The 24,884-nt window shown below is 31.8% G+C and overlaps 1 protein-coding gene across 1 annotated transcript; it reads left to right on the forward strand.

Annotated features, from left to right (window-relative positions):
• The first annotated feature begins 487 nt into the window (after nt 1–487).
• On the forward strand, nt 488–23,242 carry LOC147079796 (N(G),N(G)-dimethylarginine dimethylaminohydrolase 1). Its single transcript, XM_085944241.1, has 5 exons — nt 488–869; nt 6,786–6,888; nt 8,791–8,888; nt 11,522–11,746; nt 20,886–23,242. The coding sequence occupies exons 1-5, from the start codon at nt 612–614 to the stop codon at nt 21,009–21,011; spliced, it is 810 nt and encodes a 269-aa protein (XP_085800367.1). The 5' UTR covers nt 488–611; the 3' UTR covers nt 21,012–23,242.
• The last annotated feature ends 1,642 nt before the right edge of the window (nt 23,243–24,884 follow it).

Below are 24,884 nucleotides of genomic sequence, written 5' to 3' on the forward strand. Positions count from 1 at the left end.
ACTCAATATGTCATTTTTTCGAATTAGTGTCTTCTGCCAGAACAGTGACGATTTATTCATCATTGTTTAAAAAATAATTTTATTTATTAGATATTGTTTTATAAATTATAACTACATTTATTATAATCTCTGACATTATCAACAAATAAAATTGAACGAAGTTAAACAATAATAATTATAACAAGAGGCAATAATCAAATGTTTACAAAGGGCTCATGTCTAGGTAGTGAATAGTTTTATTATTGTTATTTTTCATATTATTATACGAGCATAATAAATATTATGAAGTGCATGAACGTCGATATCTGCACAAATTAAGTTCCCTCCATATTTTAAAAGCATATCAGCTAATAGGTATATCACATTTTCTAAAATCTGTTTTTTTTTTGTCAAAATCTACTGAAATTTTAAATTTTGACTTGGCAACACTGTTAAGTCCACACCATTTCTATAATAATTATTATCTATGGCGTAAACGTCAAAGTGCTTCAGCTCACGGCTGTCGATCGTATTCGTAAGTTGTTTGGTCTTTCAAGTATTGTGATATTCGCTATTATTAGATTTATTTAAATTGCCTGATTATTTTTGATTAAATACAAACGGGTTGGACCATGGCGTCTTTAAGTTGTACTCATGCAATCGTTTCTCGAGTGCCCTTATCTCTGCGTTCCCGCGGCCAAATCGAGCTCGACGAAGCCCGCCGACAGCATGAAGCGTTGGTCAGATTACTCCGAGAATTGAACATAGATGTTGTAGAATTACCAGCCGACGAGGCGCAGCCCGAAGGTGTGTTTGTGGAAGATGCAGCGATCGTTTGCAATGGCACAGCTCTTATTACCAAGCCCAGTCAACCTCACAGACAAAAAGAGGTGAGTTACCCATTTCGAACCTGACTATTAAAGTCAAAATATTATCCTCAATAATTGTTTATTTTATATGACCAATGTAAGATTTTTTCCGTCTCATACCTATAAGCATAGAATATTGTAATCTATATTGATACCTCAAAGGCACAATGAGATATTTCAGAAAAAATCGTTTTGAGATATTTAGCTTTAAGATAAATGGAATAGTTCGTTAACTACTAGCAAAACTGCTAAGATACGGAACTAACTTGGAATAATGATTGGTGAGAGAATATCTCAATATTACATTTAATATAAGTAGCTCATCTTTAGATATCCAACTGCATTTCTATCTGAAAAAGTCTCAAATTTAATCATCTCAAGGCTGACAGGGCTAGCCTGGGGGCCCGGCGAGACGGGTCTACCTGATAAGTGAGTTGTGTAAACACACGTCACACATTTGCCCTAATGGGAAAAAAGTCACCTGCGGCGCTATTTTATTTGTAGAGTCTTAACATCTTCAAATGTCTAGTTGTGTGATGCAATTTTTGATTACTGTATGTCAATATTCTACAACTCCATAATTCAAGTGGATTTATTCAATAATACAAAAAAAAACGCTAAAAATACACCTAATACTTACCCTAACTTTTACCTGAAACAACATTTAGAAAACGATTCTGTAAATAATCCCACTGCCTTTAAATCTAGTGATGGGTAGGGGGGCCTGCCAAAGATCCTGGCCTGGCCTGTGGGGGCCATGGATGTAAATAATAGTAAAACTAACTAATCAGCTGAGAAATGTCAACTTTCTATCTGTTTACATACTTAAATAATATTATTTTAAGTATTATTTTTAGTACGTACTCAATCCTTTTTTTATTATTTTTCACTAATATTTGTATTTAGATAAGTAAAAAAACCTGAACATTGGTTTCATTTTGCTATTAAAATCATCTATTTTATTTATTTTCTTAATGCTTCTTTTTTTTACGTATCTCTAAAGAGTTACCGTTGAGAAACTCTTGATTAAGCTATCTTTCATCTATTTAATTAACATTGTTCCTTATATATAATATCTATTTTAATAGTTTTATTATGGAACACCATTTACTCCAAAACTACTATGCCGTTACGGTATTTAGCAGGTTTTTTTACTAGGATTGGCTAATAACCATTCGCTCAACCCATTTTGTCCCATGTCCCAGATTCAAACACTCATTCTTCTATGACACCGGTTGTTCCATTCTTTGTATTTTGCCGCATATGCAGGATCGGTCATCAGAATTTCACCATATTGTCTCAAACAAGCCTATAAGTACAACGATTTATAATTTTTTAAAAATAAATTTTAATAAATGTTAATTCCACATGCCATGGGATTCGCACACATCAGATATTCAACAAAAATCTAACATTCTAACCTTTACTGGACAAAATGTAATAGTATTTGTCTAAATAATTGAGCATGTCCTATATGAGGCTTTTGGAGACAGGCAACAAAGTATCTGGACTAGGCTTGCAATAGATATTGAAGGTAGTTTGACATTTAATTGGAAATATGTAAGTTTTAAATTCTAAGCAGGTGATTACATTTTTTTTGGTTTTTCAGACGTATAAACGATTCACTCACAATTTTATTGTAGATAATTTGTCTTGTCATTTTGAATACTTTTTATTAACCTGAATGTGTCAACCAATCAAGCCGGGCCATTGAAGTCAGTCATGGGATAATCATTTTTTTTATTAGACTGATTGATAATGTGATAATATATATACTCACTTATTGCCTCTACATTATATAGAATCACAGCAATTCTAAATCCATTTGAAGGTTTAATATGTATAAAGGAATGTTGCGTGAGTTTATTTTTAACACAAATCAATTGATTAGTTTGCCACACCCAAGCCATTTATAGACTCTGAAAACTGTTTCTGTATTCAGATCTGACCAGCAGTCCTTAGCCATTTGAGGTGTAACCCAAATTAAGCTTGTGATGTGTAAACAATGATAAACTTGAATTAAACAATACTTATTGTTGATACTAAACATTATTAATGTTCAGTTAATTGTGTATATTCCAAATAATGAAGAAAATATACTAAAAATTAAATAAACTATCTAGGTTTTTCAAATTTTAGGGACCTTGGCATTTCAAGGAATAAATAGATATGTTTAGTAGTTAGACCTAGACCATTATGTTTTCCATCTTGTTCATTGGGATTGCATTTACTTTGTAGAATTTCATTTTACAACCTAACATGTTAATTAGGTATATTAAATTCCACATTAGTTTTTTTTTAGTTGATACCTATTTGGATTGTCGACATCACCTGTATTTTCTGTAGTCACTATCCTCAATAATGAGGCAGAGGATATAAAGAGAGGTTTTGGATGTAAAAGTCTCTGCTCTATTCCACGAAACACCTACGGCCTTACCAATTGTTATCTGACCTTCATAATTGTTAATATATTTATGCAGGGTGTTTGTAAAACTTTTTTTGTAAATTAATGTTTCTGTAAATATTACGCAAAAACCATTAATTATTATTTAATTTAATGCATTGCATTTTATTCTTTGTTATTTTCGTGTTTCTCATTGTTGAGAATCATGACTTCTTTTAAATGTTATATTTCTCCATCGGTCCCTGTATTCCGCTGTCCACATTGCTGAGGGTATTGAAAACCCTTTGTCGTACCTTTAAGTACGTGCCTCTTCCGCTTCGACCTTCAATGTTTACCCTGATGATAGACCTCTTTATCGTTTTCTCTTCTGGCTATGTGACAGAAGAATCACATAACTCTGGAGACATTTTAAAGAGCATGTGAGTCACTTTTATTTCTTCCAAAACAGACATATTTGTCTTTGCCATCCATCAAATCGTCATCTCATGGACATTAATCTTATTTTTTTTGTAAAACGAGAGACTTGATCCAGGCAAACTTTGTTCCATTTTGATAGTGTCACTATTGTATTTTACCATAATTTCTTGAAGCTGGTCATTCTCTCTTTGCTTACTTTGCGTAGCCTACTTTTGTGATTATTTTCCTCTTCACAACTTCTGGTATTTGTAATGCAAAAGCCAAATTGCCTGCCTCAAACTGGTTTCAAAATAGACATTTTTCGTGATGAAAGTACTAGTGCATGTAGCTCCACGCCGATGGACTTCTGTACAACATCACGCCAATGTTGCTAACTAAATAAGCCAAAAATACTATAATTTCAATGGATTCAAAACAAAAATATTCTGTGTAATGTAGTTTTTTTTAAATTATTATAATTTCTACATCTTTGTATTAAAATCAGCATTATAAAAATATGACAACACTGCTTCCGTGAAAAATTTAAAACTCTTTTACGTAGTCTGTAACACACTTTTAACCTAAAGCATGCTCAAAACTACTCGGTGTTAAACCAGAATTCAAAAATGTAGTAGAAGATGAAGTGACCAAATGTAGACATTGCTTATTAATAATATATAACTTATATATTATAAATGATTAATTAATCTCAAGATTATTTTTATATTAGTTTAGAAGTACATATTTTTAAATTTACATGGTGAATGCCTTTGTAAACATCCTGTGTAGAATGGTGAGTCGATGACCTGCAATAATCCTTTAATGTTGTTTTGCATTGGCAACATTTGATAACAACAATTATTAACTCTTGTATTTACTGTATCCTATTTTTAAAAAATATTCAGGTGTAATTTGAAATAAGTATATAATATATATGAGGCGCCTAATTCCAAAAAGCGATAAGTCCACATTTGGTCAAAATCGAGAAAAAAATATGCACGTATTCTTTGTATAATTTTATACAATATGTATTGATCTATAAATTCCAAAACACGACATAACCCTATGAAAAAAAATATTATTTAAAGCTTGCTTGATTTCGCGCATGTTTAAGTCAACCAATAAGGGAACGCTCAATATTGAAAAGGGCGTCTCCCATGCTGTAGCATCTGGTAAACTCATGACAGTGCCACAGAAATATGTGCCTTATGCGGAGTAAATTAAAAAGTGAGATACAAATAGCGCTACGTCCAATTTTACTTTGCCTATATTTATTAAATTTAAGAGTTTATTGGCTGAAACAAATTGCTATTTGGTTCCAATTTCGACATAGAATACAACGGAAAAAATAATCTCATGTTAAAACAAATAATTGAAGCTTGAAACATAAAAACATTGTTTCCCGAAAATATTGAATTGTGGACTTGTCGCTTTTTGTAATTAGATGCCTCATATAATAGTAAACAGTAATAATTATTATATTCTATGTATGTATGCATGTATGTCCCTGTAAGGCCATTCAATCGTTGACCTCCACACGTAATTTGTATGACCGATGATATAAGTTTCAATTATTGTAGTAAATTGTGAATCCTGGTGATTAGTTGACCCTGTGAACTTAATTGCGTATTTAACACGTTCGGGGACAGTTCAGAATTTGAGGTGCCACTGGTGTTGGCACCTATTGTTACTTTGTTATTTTTTGAGATATTTTACTTTCGATGTCGAGAGACTCGAGACTCGATTAGTCATGTCATTGCAATTGCAGCATGTAGTAAAACAAATGCTATGTTACTACTAGCCGCTTGATATTTGACAGCTCGCGGGGAACTATAAATTAAGGTGTCAGCCGTGACATAAGTATTTTTCAAAACAATTAGATCTTGCATTCAATTCTCAATATGTAAAATTGACATACTCTATCCTACTTCATCTTACAACCAATTTATGATAAACGTATTTTCATTATAAAAAGTTCCCGCAATAAAAACTTTATTAGGATTCAGGGTAAGAAAGAATAATGCAAATGGAAGTATTTTATTTTTAATAGCAATACAAAAACCACAATATTTTGAAAAATTAAATACAAATCAGTCAATAAAATGGGTAAATCTTGGAATAAAAAATATGGTCTTGTTTTTACATATTGTTCATAATAATATATAAAATAACATAGTACCTATTATTGTTTAGATAAAACTGTTAAATACAAAACAAACACTAATGTTTTAAAACATAATTACACAGTTAATTACACACCAAAAAAGAAGTTTAGTATATTACCTATTTACACAAATGTATTTTGAAAATATTTTATGAAATAAAAATATAACATGGGTTCGTTTTTTGACATATTGTTTATAAAATTACTTGTTTATATAAACCTATTAGACACAAAATACAGGTATGTTGAAAATTTGATTATATAGATAATTACAATATTTTATCTATTTTGCATATTATATTACTATTCATACAAAAAAAAAAAAATTATAACATTACAAAATTGCTACATACACTCCATTACATACTTCATTTAAACACAATTTTTTGTTTTACCTATTCTTAAAAATATATTTAATTCTGAAATGAAATATAAATCTATGTACATAATGAATGTCATTAACTACCACTAACAGAGTTTTTACTTTGAAAAACACATTGAATATTTGTGTGTGCATTTTTCACAATAAACAACCATTTTTGACGTTTATTGTAAAAGTTGTGAATTGTTATTATAAAAGATGTTTTAGGAAAAACTATCAATATATAAATTGATAGTATGCATATATTGTTCCGAAATGCTGTTACTCCTTTGTATTCTTCCATTAATACACACTTTTTTAGCCAAATAACGTAGAATAATACAACACTCATTTATCCGGCACCCGCCATGTTTTTGTACGACACGATTGTGAAGCTAGCAGCTTCCAGTAATACCAACTGTCTTTTCTACGTGTCGTATTTTTTCGTACGTAAATGATCGGATGTTCCCTTTTAGTCTTCAATCTCTTTGAACTGGATTCAGTAAAGAAGTTTCAAAAGGTAATAATATAGTAACTAATGTTTGGTGAGAAATAGGGTATCCTATAATTATATGATTAATCAAATGTTGTAATTGTAAATTTGTGATTCAGGTGGATACTGTCCGAGAGATTCTCAAGATTGAAATGGATCTACCCATAATTGAAGTGGAGGACAAAAATGCCATACTCGAAGGAGGGGATGTCCTTTTTACAGGTTTGGATGTATGACTATTTTTGTGTCAAATCTGTCCGCATCAGATATTCTTTCATTGGCAAGTAGCTAATTATTATTATAAATATACAGAATCTCTTCTAATTAATAATGTCAAATAGAAACATACAAAGTGTCAAATACAAATCGTCACCTCAATACTACAACTAGATAACTTGATTTTCACTGTTTTTGAGATGGCAATTTAATATTATTCTACATTTCCTTCTCTATAAAATGATAAGAAGTAAGAACGCGACAATAAATCTGAACCCATAAAGGACAAATCGATACCCAATTTATATAGGGAAACAACTCATAATTTCAAGGTTGATAATGCCATTCGATGTAGAAAGGTCTTTTCTTTATAATTCAACAGAAAAGATAATAAGAATATCGTCAACGGGTCATAAAATCAAAAAACCCTTTCTGGGATTAATCATTAATTCAATTGTAAATGGGAATATCTGGGTTGATCATTTGTTAAACTGTAAAATTTCACTGTGCATTGTTAAGTTCATTTGAACTAAATAAAAAATAAACACATTTACCTAAAAAAATCAAGGCATTAACATTATCTTAGAACAAGGTATTTTGTATTGTTTTTGCTATAGAAGTTGGGTATCGAAATTACTAGGAGGATAGAGAGCGTTCTCCAATGAGCCCGAAATGTCTGAGAAAGAAGGAGGAAGAATACGCAGTGACAACACAAAAATCTATTACAATGAAAAATAAATATTACCTGCTATGGACACTTCATACATAGCCCGTAGTATAAAGTCTTAACCATTTTGGAAAGAAAAAAGAGGGTAGGAAATGCTTATACTCGCTATGCACAATGACAATGGGCTGGAATCAAGTCGGTTGTGGTTTTTTTAATTCATTAGTTTTTTTTTTTCAAATGAAAATTTAAGATTTGGGAAACATTTCACAGCACTCCAACAGCAAACATTGATTGTATTAATAATGCAATTGTGCGTAAATTTGGGAAACTATATGTACAATAGATAAATCTGTAAGTTTAGATGGGTTATCACGGATTGTCACAACCAAAATTATATAAAACATGACAAATTATAAAGTGTAATCAAAAGTATTAATGTAATTTAGTCGTCTATGAATGCTCTTAAGCAGAGCGTGGACCACTATTTGATTTATTTAAATTTAATAGGAATAGGTACTTATTTACATCCATCTGTTAAGGGGGGACATGCTCAGCGTATGTCAAAATGGAGCTTTTATGCTATGTTCAAAGCATGATCCTTAAAGTGCGGCAACAAGTCGCGCGACAACTCGTTAAATTTTACGATAATTATCATAATTGCTTGAGAAATTTTACGATAATTATCATGCTTATCGTAAAATTTAACAAGTTGTCGCGCGACTTGTTTTCGGTGTGGACCCGGCATTACATTCCTTAAACGTTGTAGATAATCTATTTACATAATTTTGAAGCCTTATCCTTTGCTTATTTTAAACATTTGATGACTGCATAAAGTATTTTTATTACATAAAATAGTATTCTTTTTAAACCTCTCACTCTAATGTTTTATGCGCATCTTATACATACCATATTTTCATTATAAACATCTGGCGGTGTAGCTGTAGACATGTTTGCAGAATATAAAAATAAGGAGGTATATGCAGATTTGCAAATTGACCATTATTACAATGCATGTATGTAGTGTTAATTTTTCATTGACATTCATCAGATCTGTATGTATATGAAAAAATATATACTTAGCCAAACCTACACATGTAAGGGAAATCGTTGTCTTGAGGGTCCTTTCATTTTTAACACATTTCATTCAAATCTATATACAGTAAATTATAAATATATTCTGTGGTAAATATATTCCCCTGTTTTAATCATGTCTAACTTCAATTATTTTTTATGCTTTTCAGGGCGGGAGTTTTTCATCGGTCTGTCAAAGTGGAGTAACGAAGCCGGTGCTCGGGCAGTTGCCGAAGCATTTCCTGAGTATCCCTGCACTCCCATCAAGGTAATGCAAGAACCGGTAGAAGGAGTTGGCCCCAACATTCTTGACAGGGAATACCTAATTTGGCTAGAAAAGGTGGAAAGATTAAGTTTTACTGGCAGTTTGGATAATGGCACGCAATGCCGGCTGCTTTTCGCACGCTATCAATATCAAAGATTATTAATTAAGAATCTCATCAGCAGTGGGGCATGTGTAGTAGTTTGCGATACAAAATTTTGAGTTCTAGATCCGCCCAAAATCACAACACCACAATTCAACTTTTACTGATTAAACACCGGAAGGTTGCTAAAATTCCTTTTATGTGTCTTGTTTCATATAAATTACAATCATTTTCAGAATGTAAAGATGACCTTGGCTACTGCTTGATTTAGGGCGTTTCAGCCCCAAATTTATACTATAAACCACCTGCTGCTAAAATTTTGTTTTGTATTTTTACAATAATTGGACTGCACTTTGTATTAACAGATTAAGAAATATACGAACAAAAAAAAAATATTAGGAAAAATCTAAATAATACAAATCATTTTAACATACACAAACATTATTTTATCAATGTGTCTTCAAGATGGTTTTAAATTAAATATCATTTTGTTGGTTGCATACATATGCAATTTGAAAGGCAATTGTTTTACAGTATAATACAAAGATCCTGATGTTATATAAAACTAATTAGTCATGAACTATATGCATAGTTCACAGTACCTATAGCAAATCAATAAATAACGCGCTGTCATTTATAAGTAAAAATGATTTTTAATTGAATAATATAAATGCTTGAAGTATGAAAAATATAATAATTGTATGAACATAAATCAGTAGTATAAACTTTTAATAATTCAATGGTTTCTTGATCAATAAACGCACACACTGCAGATACTCATCAGTCCACGTGTCTTACTGTGTAGAGAGTGCCTTTAGTTTTGTGAAGATGTTGCTTGATCTATAGATGCATAATGCTGTCAAATTGTTATTATCACTTAAGCTTTTTGAAACTTCTTATACCATTTGCGTTCAAATTAAATATAGATTTATGATAATGTCAATCAATTTATTTTAATGAAAGTATTTGTGAGAATTTATATATTTAATTTGTTTACTTGCAATGAAACCTTATTATTGTCGTTATTACTCTTTGTGAATGGCAATATAATATTTGATGATAGCTTTGTTCCTGCTAGAAATCACATACTGGTTTGAGGCAATATGCTATTTTTGTGCTCTTCCGCAAATCCAAAATAGTTTGATGATTATTTGAAAATTACCAGCAGGAACATGTAATGGATGATAGTATTGTAATGAATAGGCTTAGGATTTTTAGGTATTTAAATTTTTTTTTTGAGTGGTTCCACAACAAAATATCTATCTGTTTCAGACAATTTTGAAACATTTAAGCCGTATTTGTCAACACCTATTTTTTAAATATTTTTGGATAATTACATATTTTTACATATTTTAGGTTTAAGCACACATTTTCACATAAACACAAAATTAATTAACGCAATAACACTTGTAAATGTAATTTAATGTAAATGTTAGGATCATCTACAAAGTCACTAGTGGAGCAAATTAATATTTTAAACAATACTGCTAACATTAGAAAATGTTCCTGGACCAATTGGAATAAAAATAAGTACAAAATTAAATAGTGTTTTAAATAAAAATACTGGACTTCAAACGCTGGAGAATATTAAAGCCTTTTTCTACTTCGGAAATAGTTTCATTTACATACCCAATAATAACATCTGTAGTAGTGGAAAGAAGTTTTTCCATGTATACAAATTTGCTGGAATCAAATCGTCAAAGATTCACTTTCGAAAATTTGAAGTATTATTTATTGTAATAAAGCGTTTTCTGTTTGTGAATAAATTCTAATTTAAATGTTGAAATATATGTGATTTATTCTAATACTTACTTAAATTTTTAGCACCTATTTTTGTTTTTTAGCACATAATTATTATGAAATTTTAATAACATATTTTCCAATTATATCTACATATTTTAGGTACCTATTATTCATTTATTAACACCTAAAAATCCTAAGCCTAGTAATGTAAGTTTTAATGAACATTGCAAAAAAAAGTGTCAACAAGAAATTTATTGTGTAAAATTGAACACAATAATTAATATACATAACATGTCAATCATCCACCAAGAATTATTACGTATGATCTCACTCGGCATTTTCTAAATTCTGCTTGTCATATTTAAAATCTTTATAATTATTTGCAATATAAATGTTTACCAACTAATTTTACATTTGGGACTGGTTGGACTACTGGATTTCTCGTTGTGTTCCGTTAGGCCAATCTGTCCCTAATTTTGAATCATCTGATAGCAGCTAGAACATTTTAGCATGTACCAGTATGTAATCATTTTGATTGGATTAGTGATTAGGCACTGATGGCAGAAACAAACCACTGTGGAAATGTGTACGATCCACAACTCTAACTGGAACAAACTTGCTAGCTACAAAACACTGCGGTGCTCATGAATCAATTATTATACTGTATACAGTTTTCTTCTTCATTCAAATTGGCTGCTAAGAGCGATTTGGCACTGCTTTGTTTTTCAATATCTTTGTCGTCTTGCTTATATCAATATTACCAACATTGCATTAAGTTGCTTTTTGTGGTCAGGTTTCAGATTCCAAACGATTGAAGAGCTATGTGACCATGGCCGGTCCAGATGTTTTGTGCGTTGGAGCAAGTGAGCAGGCCCAACAAGTTCTACGCCGCATGGAGAGGGAAGCCACATATTCGTATAGCACGTTGACAGTGCCCGAAGATGCCGCTGCAAACTGTCTCTACATCAATGGAACCCTCATCCACCGAGGAATAGAAGAAATACCAGAATCATTTAAGGTATATTACACGTTTTTTTCAAGATAATCTCCCCATTTTTTGAAAATTTTTAGTTTCTTATATTAATAGAGATTTTTAATTAAGTTAAACTTACTGAAATGATTGATTTTCTTATTGTTGCGCATGCGATTGTTCTGGCGCCTATACACATGCATGGATTTACTGGCAACGATAGTGTGTATTTTAAACTATTATGACAATAACTGTTCAGGAAGCACTGACTGTCTCTCCAATCTCATTCTTCAAGAGTAAGCTAGACGCGATGTTGTTGTTTTATGGTCGTAAAAATCGGTTTACTCAAAATGACTATTTAAGTGGTGCAGTTCGTTTTTTTAACGGCAGGGTCGCCACTATTGTTCTACTGAGTAGACGCAAATCAAAAAAATCCCAACTGTCACATGACAATTTAGAGGCTTCTGAACTTTTTATTCATGCATGTAATTGCATCTGCAGGATAATACATGTATGTTTACACCTACATTTTCTTGTTATGGCCGCGATATATGACGTACCGTCAGCAGTAAATCCATGCACATGTAAATGGGGTATTACACTATATTATCTACCACACATAAAAACTAGAAGAGCAACTTATATAAAACTATGGTAAAGTGCGACATGCTTAGGAAGAATGATTGCGATGGCGCTCGTGGTATTGAAGTATTGCAAGAATTTTTATTCTTCAAACTGCCACAATTATTCATAAACTGACATTTCTAGTAAATATGTGGCCCGATAGGAAAATATTGGCACGGGGCCGTTAATACCTACTAGGAATGACTTTTGCTGTTGAAAAATACAAAGATTTTAGAAAAAAAAATCTAGATTTCTTTATGAAAGTAGGGGGTGGCAGTTATTTTTTTCATGTCATTCCTTTTTTGTTTCTTATGGGGTTTAATCAATCCAATCAGTATAAGACCAGACCTGAGCAACTGACTCTTAGTTTAACCCCAAGTTCGTTTATTGTAGGTGTACCCGATCTGTACATTAATTTTAATAGTGTCACACACCATTCTGTTTGTTTAATTTGATTTAAATTTTTTAAACTGCCGTGTATTATAATTTTAAAATGAATGTTGAATGTAGATTAATTATGAGATATTTTTATATGAATGAAATCTATTTAAATATTGAATCATGCCACCTCTATCGATAATATTGGCCAGCCTATAATGCATTGACCGATCAGGTGACCTAAACATTGGTCACATACATGATAATGATTTTTTAAATCTTTTTTTTCATGTACTAATTTAAAACTTATGGTTTCTGTAATTTATATTTTGTAATTACAATCAAAGGTGTGAAATTATATGTTACCGTGCTAGCTTCCTGCTGCTATACTAGGCGTTGCGCATTTGATGAATTTCTCATTCTACATTAAATTACAATAATTTATGTATCAGCAATATATTATTATGAGAGGTAGGCTTAAAATAAGATGCAATTACTTCAATATTTCTTTTTAAACTTTTGATATTTCATTTGACATGACTTGAAAAAAACTTTTGAACATTTTCATAACTGAATGAAAATTCAAAAAATTATAAGTTACTCTTCATAAAAATGTATTATCTTTCTTTCAGTGGATTCATATTTTGTTTTATCAATTAAACGTTTTCCATGCGAAAAAGTGTGTCGTCACTCTCGACACCCTGTGATCCATCTTAAATAATGAACATTAAAACACAAAAATACCGATCATTGCATGTGTATGTGTGCGAATATAATATTATGTGGCATAGGTTTTGAATGAGATGCATCTCTGGTAATGGCATTTAAGGTGAATACGCCGTCTACCAGAGGTACCTAGTGGAAAAATACAATGCTTGCAATTTGAGATTATTTTTTGATAATTCACATTTTTAACCTGCGACATTTTAACATGAAAAATTCTCATGTTTAAAGAGGTACTTGGTAATGGTTTTTTTACACCGCATTAGGGCATCTATTGAAAATCTCTGGTATTAAATGTGTTTAGAAACAAGTTCGTTAAAAGGGTTCATATATTGAATAGCAGGGATTCTTACCAATCAGTATAAAATATTGGATTTTAAAAATATCATATAAAAAAATAGTACTGTATTTTAAATATTTTTTTAATTTTCAGTTTGTGACATCTGTTGATTGATATTTAGTCCAATATTTAGTAAAACAGTTCACTGCACAGAAAAAAAAATTAAGTATTCATGTTTCCCACTGCACTTCAAATCCACTTTGGAATGCACTTTGGAATTAATGCCAGCAAGGTTATTGGCCTTTTTTTTATAAGCGTTAAGAATGAACATCTGTTAAATTATTTACAAACCTTGGAAACGATTTTTATACAGAGAACAGTTTTATTACAGATAATCATATTTTGAAGTATCGGAACAACATCGTAACTTTTGATACTTCGGAATAATTTCGCGAAATTACACATATTGCTCGAAATGCGAAAATTACGGCATTTGTCAATAATTTTCAGATATTTTATGGGTTATCATATGAAAATACATTACGCTTTATAATACAAGCAGCTTTTTTAAATCTTTAGGATGTGCGTAATTGGTTTTTTATTTACCACTAAGCTTAAAATTCTGAAGAAAAATAAACAAAGGTTTTCATTTATTGAGCTTTGAATATTTTTGTTTTCTTTTCTGTCTTTTTAATTATATTAAAGTGTCCTTTTTTTATTTATATTTAAAAAAAAATCAAATGATTTTAACATACACTTTTTGGATTATTACCGTTTGATTATTGGATAAAACGCCGGCCTATAGACTCGAGGGTCCCAGGTTCGAATCCTGGGTCTGGCAAGTACGCATATTGTTTTTCAATGTGTGTATGCGTCAGAGTATGGACCTAATAGGTTGAGCAAGTGGCTGACATCCATTTCTCGTAAAAATAAAATCTGTTAATACAAACCTCTGTGGAGGTCCATATGATCCTATTAGGATCGGACATGGTCGAAAGAAGAAAAGAAAGACTTCACCGTAACACAGCTAAATTTTATATAAATATTGTTAGGTACCTATAACGTTATTTTGAACAATGTTCCTTATTTTCGCCTGTTTAGAGCGTTTTTATACGAAGGATTAAGCACGAGTGTCTTCATGTCAAAGGTTACATTATATTTATTTTAATTTTATGAAATGCATTGGCAAACTCTATTATGCTATACTGATTTTTGAAAATGGCGAATTTTATTAATTTAAAATGTTTGAATTTTATTCATTGTAAATGATTTTTATATTTGTAAGTACTTGTCTATGCTTATAATAGCGGTTTAGCCATGGTTGTCTATTCGCAAAAAGTGGCGTTTCGATGGGTTCAGGTATAGAAATTGATGACATTTCTATAATCTGACGTTTATTCGCGGTAGGCTTTCAGTACATAAAGCCAATTATGGGAGAGGTGCAGTATATTATATACGTCTTTTATTTATGGGCGCAGGCGGCCGTCATGACAAGTCACAGCATATTAATTTGCAAATGCACGTTGATATACCTTGCTTACGCGGCCAACGTCATTTCCACGGGTTCTCAATTTCACTACATCCCAAAAGAAGTATAACTTCAAAAAACACAAATAATTTTGTATATTATACAATCTCCGCGGAGATATCCTATAAGCAAAGGAGTCTGTCAAGATGATACAATCTCACCTAAACTATTTAGAGCAACTTGACTGGAATGACAAAGGGATCCACATAAATGGAGAATACCTGAGTCATCTGCGCTTTGCCGATGACATCGTAATTTTCTCGCAAGACTCAAGACCTCCAAAGCAGAATGTAGGAACTCACTGAAGTCAGCAACAAAGTAGGTTTGAAAATAAATGTAACAAAGACGAAAGTCATGTTCAACTACTTTGCGGAACAAAAAAAGATCCTCATCAATGGCACTCAGCTCGAACAGGTGAAAAAGTACATCTATCTTGGACAACAAGTCTCTATAGATGGATGTATATTTGATGAAATTTTTCGCTAGGCTGGAATGCTTTTGGCCGCCTGAATAATGTCTTCAAAAGTGACCTTCCACTGTGCCTAAAGCGCAAAGTGTTCAACCCGTGTGTGCTTCCCGTAATCACATATGCCTGTGAAACATGAACCCTAAGTAAAAGAGAGATCTAGAAACTTAGAGTAGTAGAGTTCATTATAAATGGAGATGGGCTGGACACATAGCTCGAAGAAGAGACAATCGTTGGACAAATTTAGTCATCCAGTGGTATCCAAGAGGTACAAAACGTTCGCAAGGTAAACCTAGAGGCCGCTGGATCGGTGAAACGATAAAGTTCTGCGGAAGTACGTGGCAGTGCAAAGCACAGGACCGAGAGAAGTGGAAGCCGCTTGAAGAGGTCTTCATCCAGCAGTGGATAGATTAAGGCTGATGATGATTATACAATACTTACTTAACACATTTTGCGCGGGCCTCAGTACAAAGGCACAGGTACACGCAGCGGGCGAAAACCAGCGGAAATTGAAATAAAATCGAATTTTACAAAAATCGCTCCATCTTCCAAACTAACAGTTATTTTTTAATGAAATTTGGAATTCACACTCACCATATATTGCTCCTCAGTGCTGTGTTTCTTTAAGAACAAATTGTTTAAAATAACATAAGTACATCGTGCTAATCACATATTTACAGGAAGGTTTCGTAAAAAATATTCCATTCACTATAAATAAATTCCCGCACAAAAATTATTATTCTAATATTTGGATAAAGTATGATATTTATGAAAACACTCACCCCTGTGTAGGGGGACGTCACAAAATGTACACATATAACTAGTCAAACTTTTCTTTTTGTGCACCGAACACACTCGACACTGTCTTTGTGGGTATTTTTTTTTACCATCTGTAACAATTTTTATCATTCGATGCTTCTTCATATCGAGTGATAACCTACCAGGATGATCACTTTAACCCACTCTTCTTGGTAATCGTGATGTAGATGGGGGGCTTCTTCCAAAATTGTATCGGTTTCAACGATATGGTCGGCTATCCAAAATTTGCTTATACTACGCAAAAACTGTTTGTAAGTTAGCCTTTTGGTCGGATTTAATACTTTATAAACTTTAAAAGAATTAAAAAAAGCACAATTTAACAAATACATGACAACTCTCTTTGTCCATTTTTTTGTTCTTCGTATGATCGAGTAGTAAGAGAGATACTGATCCGCACGGTCAACCCCTTTCATATATTTATTATATTCTATAACACATAGCGGTTTCCAAATGTGTAGTCTCATATTCCAATCGATGTTGTGACTCTCTAAAATGGTAGATGGATGTATTGTTGAAATCATTCGAACATCTCTCTTTAATTTCCAGAGTTGTAACAATACATCCTTTCGCCGACGGAAAATACTCTGTCCTGCACTAAGATTGACGTGTTTAAAACATTCTGGGAAGCCTCGGTTTATTCGCATTGTTCCACACATCCTAATTTTATTTTCTAAAAGTGCTTCACTGGTTTTTACACTACAGTATAACCTCGTTTTTACGTGCCCGGAATTCACGTTTTCCCGGCAATTGCGTGTATTTTTTTCAGTCCCGATGTATTTCAGTACATTTAATACCCGCATTTACGTTTTTCTTTCCCGTGATTTACGTCGGAAATATTCAAAATATGCGAGTTACGCGCACTTGATAATGATTGGGTCGTGACATTCGAACGATTTTTCAATAAAAATTTTAATTGAATGTTGTTTTTTAATAAAACGTTATTTTTTTAGAAACATAAAATTTAAATGTTCTTTTTTTCATTACCCCCCTTTTACATTTTCCCTCCAATTAGGTTTTTTTTCTTCAGTCCCTTAAAAAACGTAAAATAGGGGTTATACTGTATTATAATAATTATCCATATAGACATGATGCCACAAATTTAAATACGGACCAAGAAGCAATTGGATGGTGTCTAATAGTGGTCTTCTTGCCCACTGTAAATGATCAGATTACAGATGTATCCCGTAGTGGCTTCACTGACCATGCGCACTAGGATACCGTATTTTATTATCTTAGATGCATTATAGACTTTAAATACAAGTCTTCCCCGCCACGGTATAATACCTTCATCTAAAGAAAGTTCCCTTTGAGGCTTATAAACCGAAGAAAACCTCAGTATTAGGTATGTCATAATTGGCCTAATCTTTTCGAGGCGATCGCTGGAATCCGTAATGATATCGTTATTTGAAAAGTGCCACGATTGCCAAATTTCTCTAAAACGATCACGACTCATTGTTTTAGAATATATTGGTGTTTCTATACTCGGATCAGGTAGACCAATAATCATCTCTTGTGTCTTTTCGAACTTGTCCCATAAGCAAAATTAGTCCGAGGAATTTTTTCATCTCACCAAGATTTACAGGCTTCCATTTGATAGATTTCTTCATTTTCTTGATTCGGGATTCATTTTGTGTGTGGTATCGATTGCTTTCTTCTACCATCATGCTAAGTAAATCAAATAAACTAACTATATCCATCACGTTTTCAGAATTGTTTGGTGCTACGCAAACACCAACGTTACCTAAAAATGGTTCAATATGCGGTGGGTTGTCTATTTCAGACCATTCCATGACTTCCTCTTCCTCCACTTCACTGTCTTCAGAATCACTGATTTGTAACAGTATCACTGGTACCCTTCTCGTGCGAGGGAACTCTTCACTATCGCTGTCGCTATCACTCTCGCTGCCTAATTCTGGTAAATCTTCACCAGAATAGGCAGACAAATTATCGGCAAATATTTCGTCATCGCTTTCATAATTGTCTGAAGCCATTTTTTAAAGATTAAATAAAATATCGATTACTTAAATATATTTCACTTGTAAAAACACACCGTTCTATAGCACCGTATTTCAAGACTGAAAATTGAATACTGATATTCAATATAGATTGTAGTAGATTACAGACATCTAAATAACATTGGTTTCCACTCATGTTATAATTTATTGCTCCGCTCGCATACCAGCGTTATCGCACCGCACAATATCACTTACAACAAGTGCGAAGAATGCATTCCGTCGATCACAAATTGTCGTCTTTTCACTCGCTCACAAAGGCTAATATTATAGTATGAAAAGGTGGCATAGTATTTATCACACATAAAAATATATATATAATCGCATTCACAGTACAGCGAACAAACCATGCTTAAAGAATACATCGATATTTCACAAAATGTTGTCTTCCTGCTCACCCATCAAAAAATAAACAAGTATAAAAAGAAGACGCATATAGTTTTAGCATTCTTATCGTCTACAGAAATATAGTTCGCTGATTTATTGACTCTAAACAAATTTCCTTATTACGCACAAGCTCTCATATGGGCTGCGCAAGAGTGTGTGTGTAAGTAAATGAATCGACGGTAAATTATTTTTTTTTGTAGATGTGTGTGTAGTTTGAGACATTTTCAAGCCGTTGACATAAAATATTCGTATGCAATAAACAGGTAGAAATACCTTTCCCGCACTTCAAGTGGAGCCGGCGTAAAAGGTATTTCTACCCGTCCCGCCGTCGAACACCGGTACGGCGCGCGGGTAGAAATACCCTTCCCGCTCAAAATGTGTTAATACCCAAATTTGCGTACATGGCTGGTAATATATTTGAGCACTTAGTAAAGCAATGCAAGGACAGAATGAAAATATATTGACGTGCTCTGATAAATTAGAAGGAGTTAAGACAAGGATCTCTACAAATGTACCAAAGGACCTACCAGACCACCGTTGAAAGCAAACAATTGATTTTGGATCCGTTTCAAAAACATTAAATTTACTGCAAAAGAAATTTCTTCATACTTTCATACAATCAATACGACTGGATTCGAAACCCTTTGGCAACCAATTCCGGAAATTCTATAGAAGCACTCACTATAAATTTGAGAGGAATTGGTTGAATTGAGAAATGACGGGACGCTAAAACTGAACTTCGCCGATGTTCCATTGGCTATTTTCTGGATTTCGGTTAAGAAAGAATGTCCTCGGATTTCCGACAAGGCTATCACAGTTCAGCTCCCATTTTCTATGACATATCTATGTGAGAAAAGTTTTTCAACTCAAGTTATAATTAAAAATAATAAGCAGTCATAAGGGTCTTGACAGGGGACTTCGTGTTGCTCTTTCAAAAATCAAGTCAAAATATATAAAACTTTTACGTTATTGAAACAAGCTAAATTTTCACATTAATTATCTAATTATTATATTGATAATACAAATACATAGAAATATGTACATTTAGTTCTTTGTTGTGTGTTATGTTGTTTGTATAACTAATTATTTATAAAATAAAAAAACATAAATTAATGTAATTTTGGTGCATGCCCCCCCCCCCCCTGGGGACCCAGACTCAAGGGGGGGCGGCGTGGCAGGTCAACCAGATAAGTGAGATAAACACAAATTGCTCTAATAGTAAAAAAAATACACTATTTTACTACGCTGGTATTAATATTTTAAAATATGTGATTTTAGGATACAATTTATGATTATTATGTCAATACAAAATAACTATTCTTAACCCGACAACGAACCATAACTCAAGTGGATGTGTTAATAAATACAAAAAATCGCATGCAATCAATACCATTAATTTTGCCTCGAATACCATTTAAGAAACCATTTTAGAATATGTGGGGTCCATGTTTTGATGTATAAATTGTTTTATGTTTGGTGTGCCGCGAAATTTTGGGAAGACCTTTAGAGTGCCATGGGTGAGAAAAGGTTGCCGAGTACCTAAGGGTTAATTAATAGATACATATGTATCTAAAAACATTAAAAAATATATATATATTTAAAGTCATAAACTTACAATTTAAGAAAATCATAAAATATGAATTAAAAGATTATTATTAAAATTTGTGTTTATTATTAAGTTGTATTGAAATGTATTGAAAGGGTTTTGGATTATTTCATAGGTTTAACATAATATGTATTTATTAAAACACTTTAAAATGTAATTTATCAACGGATTGTCACAAATTGTAAGGTTTGTAGTTTACCGCAAGGTGCCTCTGGTTGGTGGAGTGTTCACAAACTAATTTGGATAAAATTGTCTTGTTTTGGTAATCATTTTTTTTTCCAGATATATTGCTTGAACCACTAATGTGTAATAATACACCATCCACTATTGATCTTATGACACATATCTATGCTTGTTTTTTCAGGTATTTTGTGAGAAGGTGGATTTTGCTAGGCGCTCTGTTTGCTTCTCCGAATTATCCAAGACTTCATCAGGTCTAACATCTTGCTGCTTGCTAATTAAGAATTCTAAATATATCAAAAGCCTTTAAAAGGTTTCTAAAATCACAGCACTATTATTTCCAGTTGATTAAAAGTTTTTTTTTCCACTATTTTTTCTTCTAGTTTAAATGTTACCTGTCTTCTTGTCTTCTTGTCTTCTTGTCTTCTTGGCATTATAATGCCACCTTTGATATTATTCCATGTAGATGAATACATATGTGATAATGTTTAAATGGTACATATTATCATAATATTATATTTGCAAATACTTTTTAGTTACATGATAAAATTACTAATGTACCTACACTATATGAAATTAATTATTTCGTAATCTATTTTTAAAATTCCCTTTTAAATTTACTAACTCAAATATTTTGACATGACATTATTCATACTGTGTATGGAATATTATGCATTATTTTGAAATACATACCAGATTTTACTGTATTTTAAAACAGTAATAACATTCTAATAATTTTTACCTTATATTTATCTAACCATTCCAATCTAACTTAATATTTATTTTCCGGGATATTGATAGTGTCCTACCTATATCCAGTTATTTCTAGATTATTTAAAAATCACTTATGTATGCACAGGGGTCGGCAACCTTTCCAGACTTCCGGGCCACATTCAACTTTTAGATTTAACAATAAATACTGTTTAAGAGAAGATATCAATGATAATCAATTTTGTGTCTCGGCTTAATATGCGGCTTTTGTGGCCGTTTTACCCTTTCCAAATTATCAAAGTCCACTTTCAAACCTAAGGTGCAAATTTGAATTAATGACGTTCATCTGTCAGCCATGTAAAAATTTATACTTTCAAAAACTTGTTTGTCAAAAATTGTTGGATATTTTTATGACAAAAATCCATTCTTGAATGCTTCATTTCCATTTGTAGTTGGTTATAGTGATATACCATTGATGTCTACAACACAATCACTGCTGACCTTTTGATTACCACATTTAAATAACACATTAATTATATCTAATGGCCAAGTACTCAAAACGCACCAGTTGCGGTGTTAGCACTAAATAGGTTCAAAAACATTCATATTTCGCCATGAAAATACATAAATTTTGTGTGTAAATTTTCAATGAAGACAACAAAAGTGGCATTTTGTGTTTGACGTACATAATATAAAATGGTGTAGTTTTTTTCTTAATTCTATATGTTGACAACAACAACAATATAAATATGTGAAATAATTCAACATACAAACCTCATGTCATGCACGTTTGGGCTGCATGCAGTTGCCGGTCGTCGACCCTTGATGTATTTATTGTTCTTCTATGAAGATTACAGTGAAGCTTAAAATGTATGTATACAGTAGAACCTCAATTATCCAGGTTTCAAAATGATAACCACTTTTCTATAAATAAGTGTCAAAATAGGCATTAATTTCATTTTCAAAGAATGTTATGCAATAAAGGTTTATTCTGTAAGTAAAAATTATTAATTTTGTGATTTTGAGTATTCAGATATCTGGACTTTTTTTTCTAGTTAAATTAGTCCTAATTGAGGTTCTATGGGAACTGAGCTGATTGAACAAAATACTATTCTGAAAAATACTGACATTGAAAGTTATTCATTTGATATTGTGCAGCGGTGATATGAATTATAATTAAAAACCGTTTTGGTTTTTTTCTGAAAAATTGGCTATCAATGACATCTTGTGTGAAATTTTATGCACTACATACTGAAATTACAAATTCATTTTCATTTTTTTAATAAAACCATAATGCATCTTTAAAAAATCGATCCATTCCATAATTGTTTACAACAAATTCTTTTCCGAAAAATCGGGGTAGAGTAACTATCATATTTCTATTTAGCCTTGATATAGCCATTAATAAACTCATGTCAAAAAATACACAATACAAAATATGTTATTAAAATGTTTAAATGTTGTTGGTAGGTACCAAAATGACCATTTTTAATTTGATAACATACATATTCCAATAAATATTACAGCATTTTATTGTACAATACCATGCCTTAATCATTAAGACGTGATAAACTTTGTGCTAATACATAAGCACTTCTGTTGCATTAAAAACAAATTAATTTAGAAATGAATATATAGTAAAACCTCATTCTGTCAATTATGTTTTCTTTTTCATTTTTTGTATTGATACATTTTTTACCATTTAAAAATATGTTTGGCGCCAAGATTAGATTTTTTAAAGAGGGGTGTAGTAACATAAATATTGGTAACCACTGCGTTAATCTGTTAATATATAAAACTCTACAGTATACCAGAACAAATACTGTCATCAAAAATAATCTATCGCGATTTACTCAAAACCGTAAAAAGCTTCTGTAGGATTTTTTTTATAATTGATAATAAAATTCATTTATATAATGATTATTGTTGGCATTCCATTTTTTATACCTTATATTCTTTGCGTTACAACTCAGTGTGAGGCATTTGCCTCCATCCAGCTTTATCCAAAGCTGCCTTCTCCAATTTTTGACTTCTATAATATACAAGTCTGAGTACATTGTCTACATCCTGTACAAATTCGACCAAATTTTTATTTTTCGTCAGGTTCCACAGCACTTTTTGCCAAGAGTAACATACATTCTGTGAATAATCCAGCCATGTAATGCCCAATTTGATGGTATATTTATCAGACATGTCCAACCTCAAGAAGACTGTGATCTACTACGCACTCATTGTCAAACTATTCTCCTTCTGTGCAAAGAGGCTATAGATGACTTTCCCCATAATTTCAGGATTAGGTTTTACCGTTCCGGTTTATTCTTGCACGTTCAACGAAACTCCACTTCTGCGGCCGTCCGCTCGCACACCCCTTGTTACACCACTGATTAGGGAAGTTTTGCAAAAAGTAATCAAGCAAAAATGAGAGTATTATACTTGACTTAAACCAATGTATATTATAAAATAAGGAATCAAATGTTTGTTTATAACATTTTGGAGGTTGAAAAACAATTTATGGAAGTATGACACTCCGTAACTTGATAAATAAATTTTCTCTTGATGAATAATAAAGGTTATGTCTAGATTTTAGATTAGATCCAGTTTATCATTGTTTATTATTGTGAAAATGTGTTTCGATAATTACTGTGAATTAGTGTTTGAATTTTAAATTTCTTTTAAAGATAATTTACAGTAAGTACCTACATATAGATTTTTTGAATTATTCTATCGCTCTCTCAATATTATAAATAATATATTCTCTCTTTACTATTTTATATCTTTGATTGCCAACACAATACAGTAAAAATATTCAACAATCTTCATTAAATAATATATAAATATGTGCATCTTTGACTAGTGTTATAAACTTTCATTACAGTTACAGTAAAACCTCGTTAATACGAATTCCACGGGACCGAAAATCGAAAAAAAATTCGAATTACGAATTATGAAATGTATGGAGGAAAAATTTTGATTTTTTTTTTTTTTAATTTTCATTCATATTGTTCATAGTCGATCAGAGTTGTCCCTACCAAATTTCCAGTTCCGTGTGTTAATGGGTCATAAAATATCAGGATTATTTTTATTACCTTATTAACAGCATTATTTTATGATTTAAAATAATTATAAAAGTAATAATTTATAAGACAAAGTCAATAACCTGAAAGCTATTCTATAGCAATATGTAATATGTTTAGTATGTACATTATTACAAGCAATATCGGTAAACAAATACCTCGGTGTGGAATGTTAAAAAGACTTTGTAACCCAAAACCACTGCAAACATCCCAAACTTGTAACTGTTGATAAAAAAGGTTATTGCATTCTTATTCTAATAGAGTTCCACCACATGAATTCCAGTTCAATTAATAAATTAAAAACAGCTGTCTTTCGTGAACAGTCTTTATCAATTTTATATTGATTGATTAAAGCTTCACCATAAAACAAAGATCCAAACGAATGTACAAAGCTCGAT

The sequence above is a fragment of the Rhyacophila brunnea genome, unplaced genomic scaffold (assembly GCF_057557595.1).
Source record: "Rhyacophila brunnea isolate RB1 unplaced genomic scaffold, BYU_Rbru_1.0 scaffold_1, whole genome shotgun sequence".
NCBI lineage: Eukaryota > Metazoa > Arthropoda > Insecta > Trichoptera > Rhyacophilidae > Rhyacophila > Rhyacophila brunnea.

What these genes read in the sequence shown, in the direction of transcription:
- LOC147079796 (XM_085944241.1), top strand. Translation starts at nt 612, where the DNA reads ATGGCGTCTTTAAGTTGTACTCATGCAATCGTTTCTCGAGTGCCCTTA. An exon ending in AACCTCACAGACAAAAAGAG is followed by an intron (nt 870 to 6,785) that starts GTGAGTTACCCA and finishes TTTGTGATTCAG; the next exon opens with GTGGATACTGTCCGAGAGAT. An exon ending in AGGGGATGTCCTTTTTACAG is followed by an intron (nt 6,889 to 8,790) that starts GTTTGGATGTAT and finishes TATGCTTTTCAG; the next exon opens with GGCGGGAGTTTTTCATCGGT.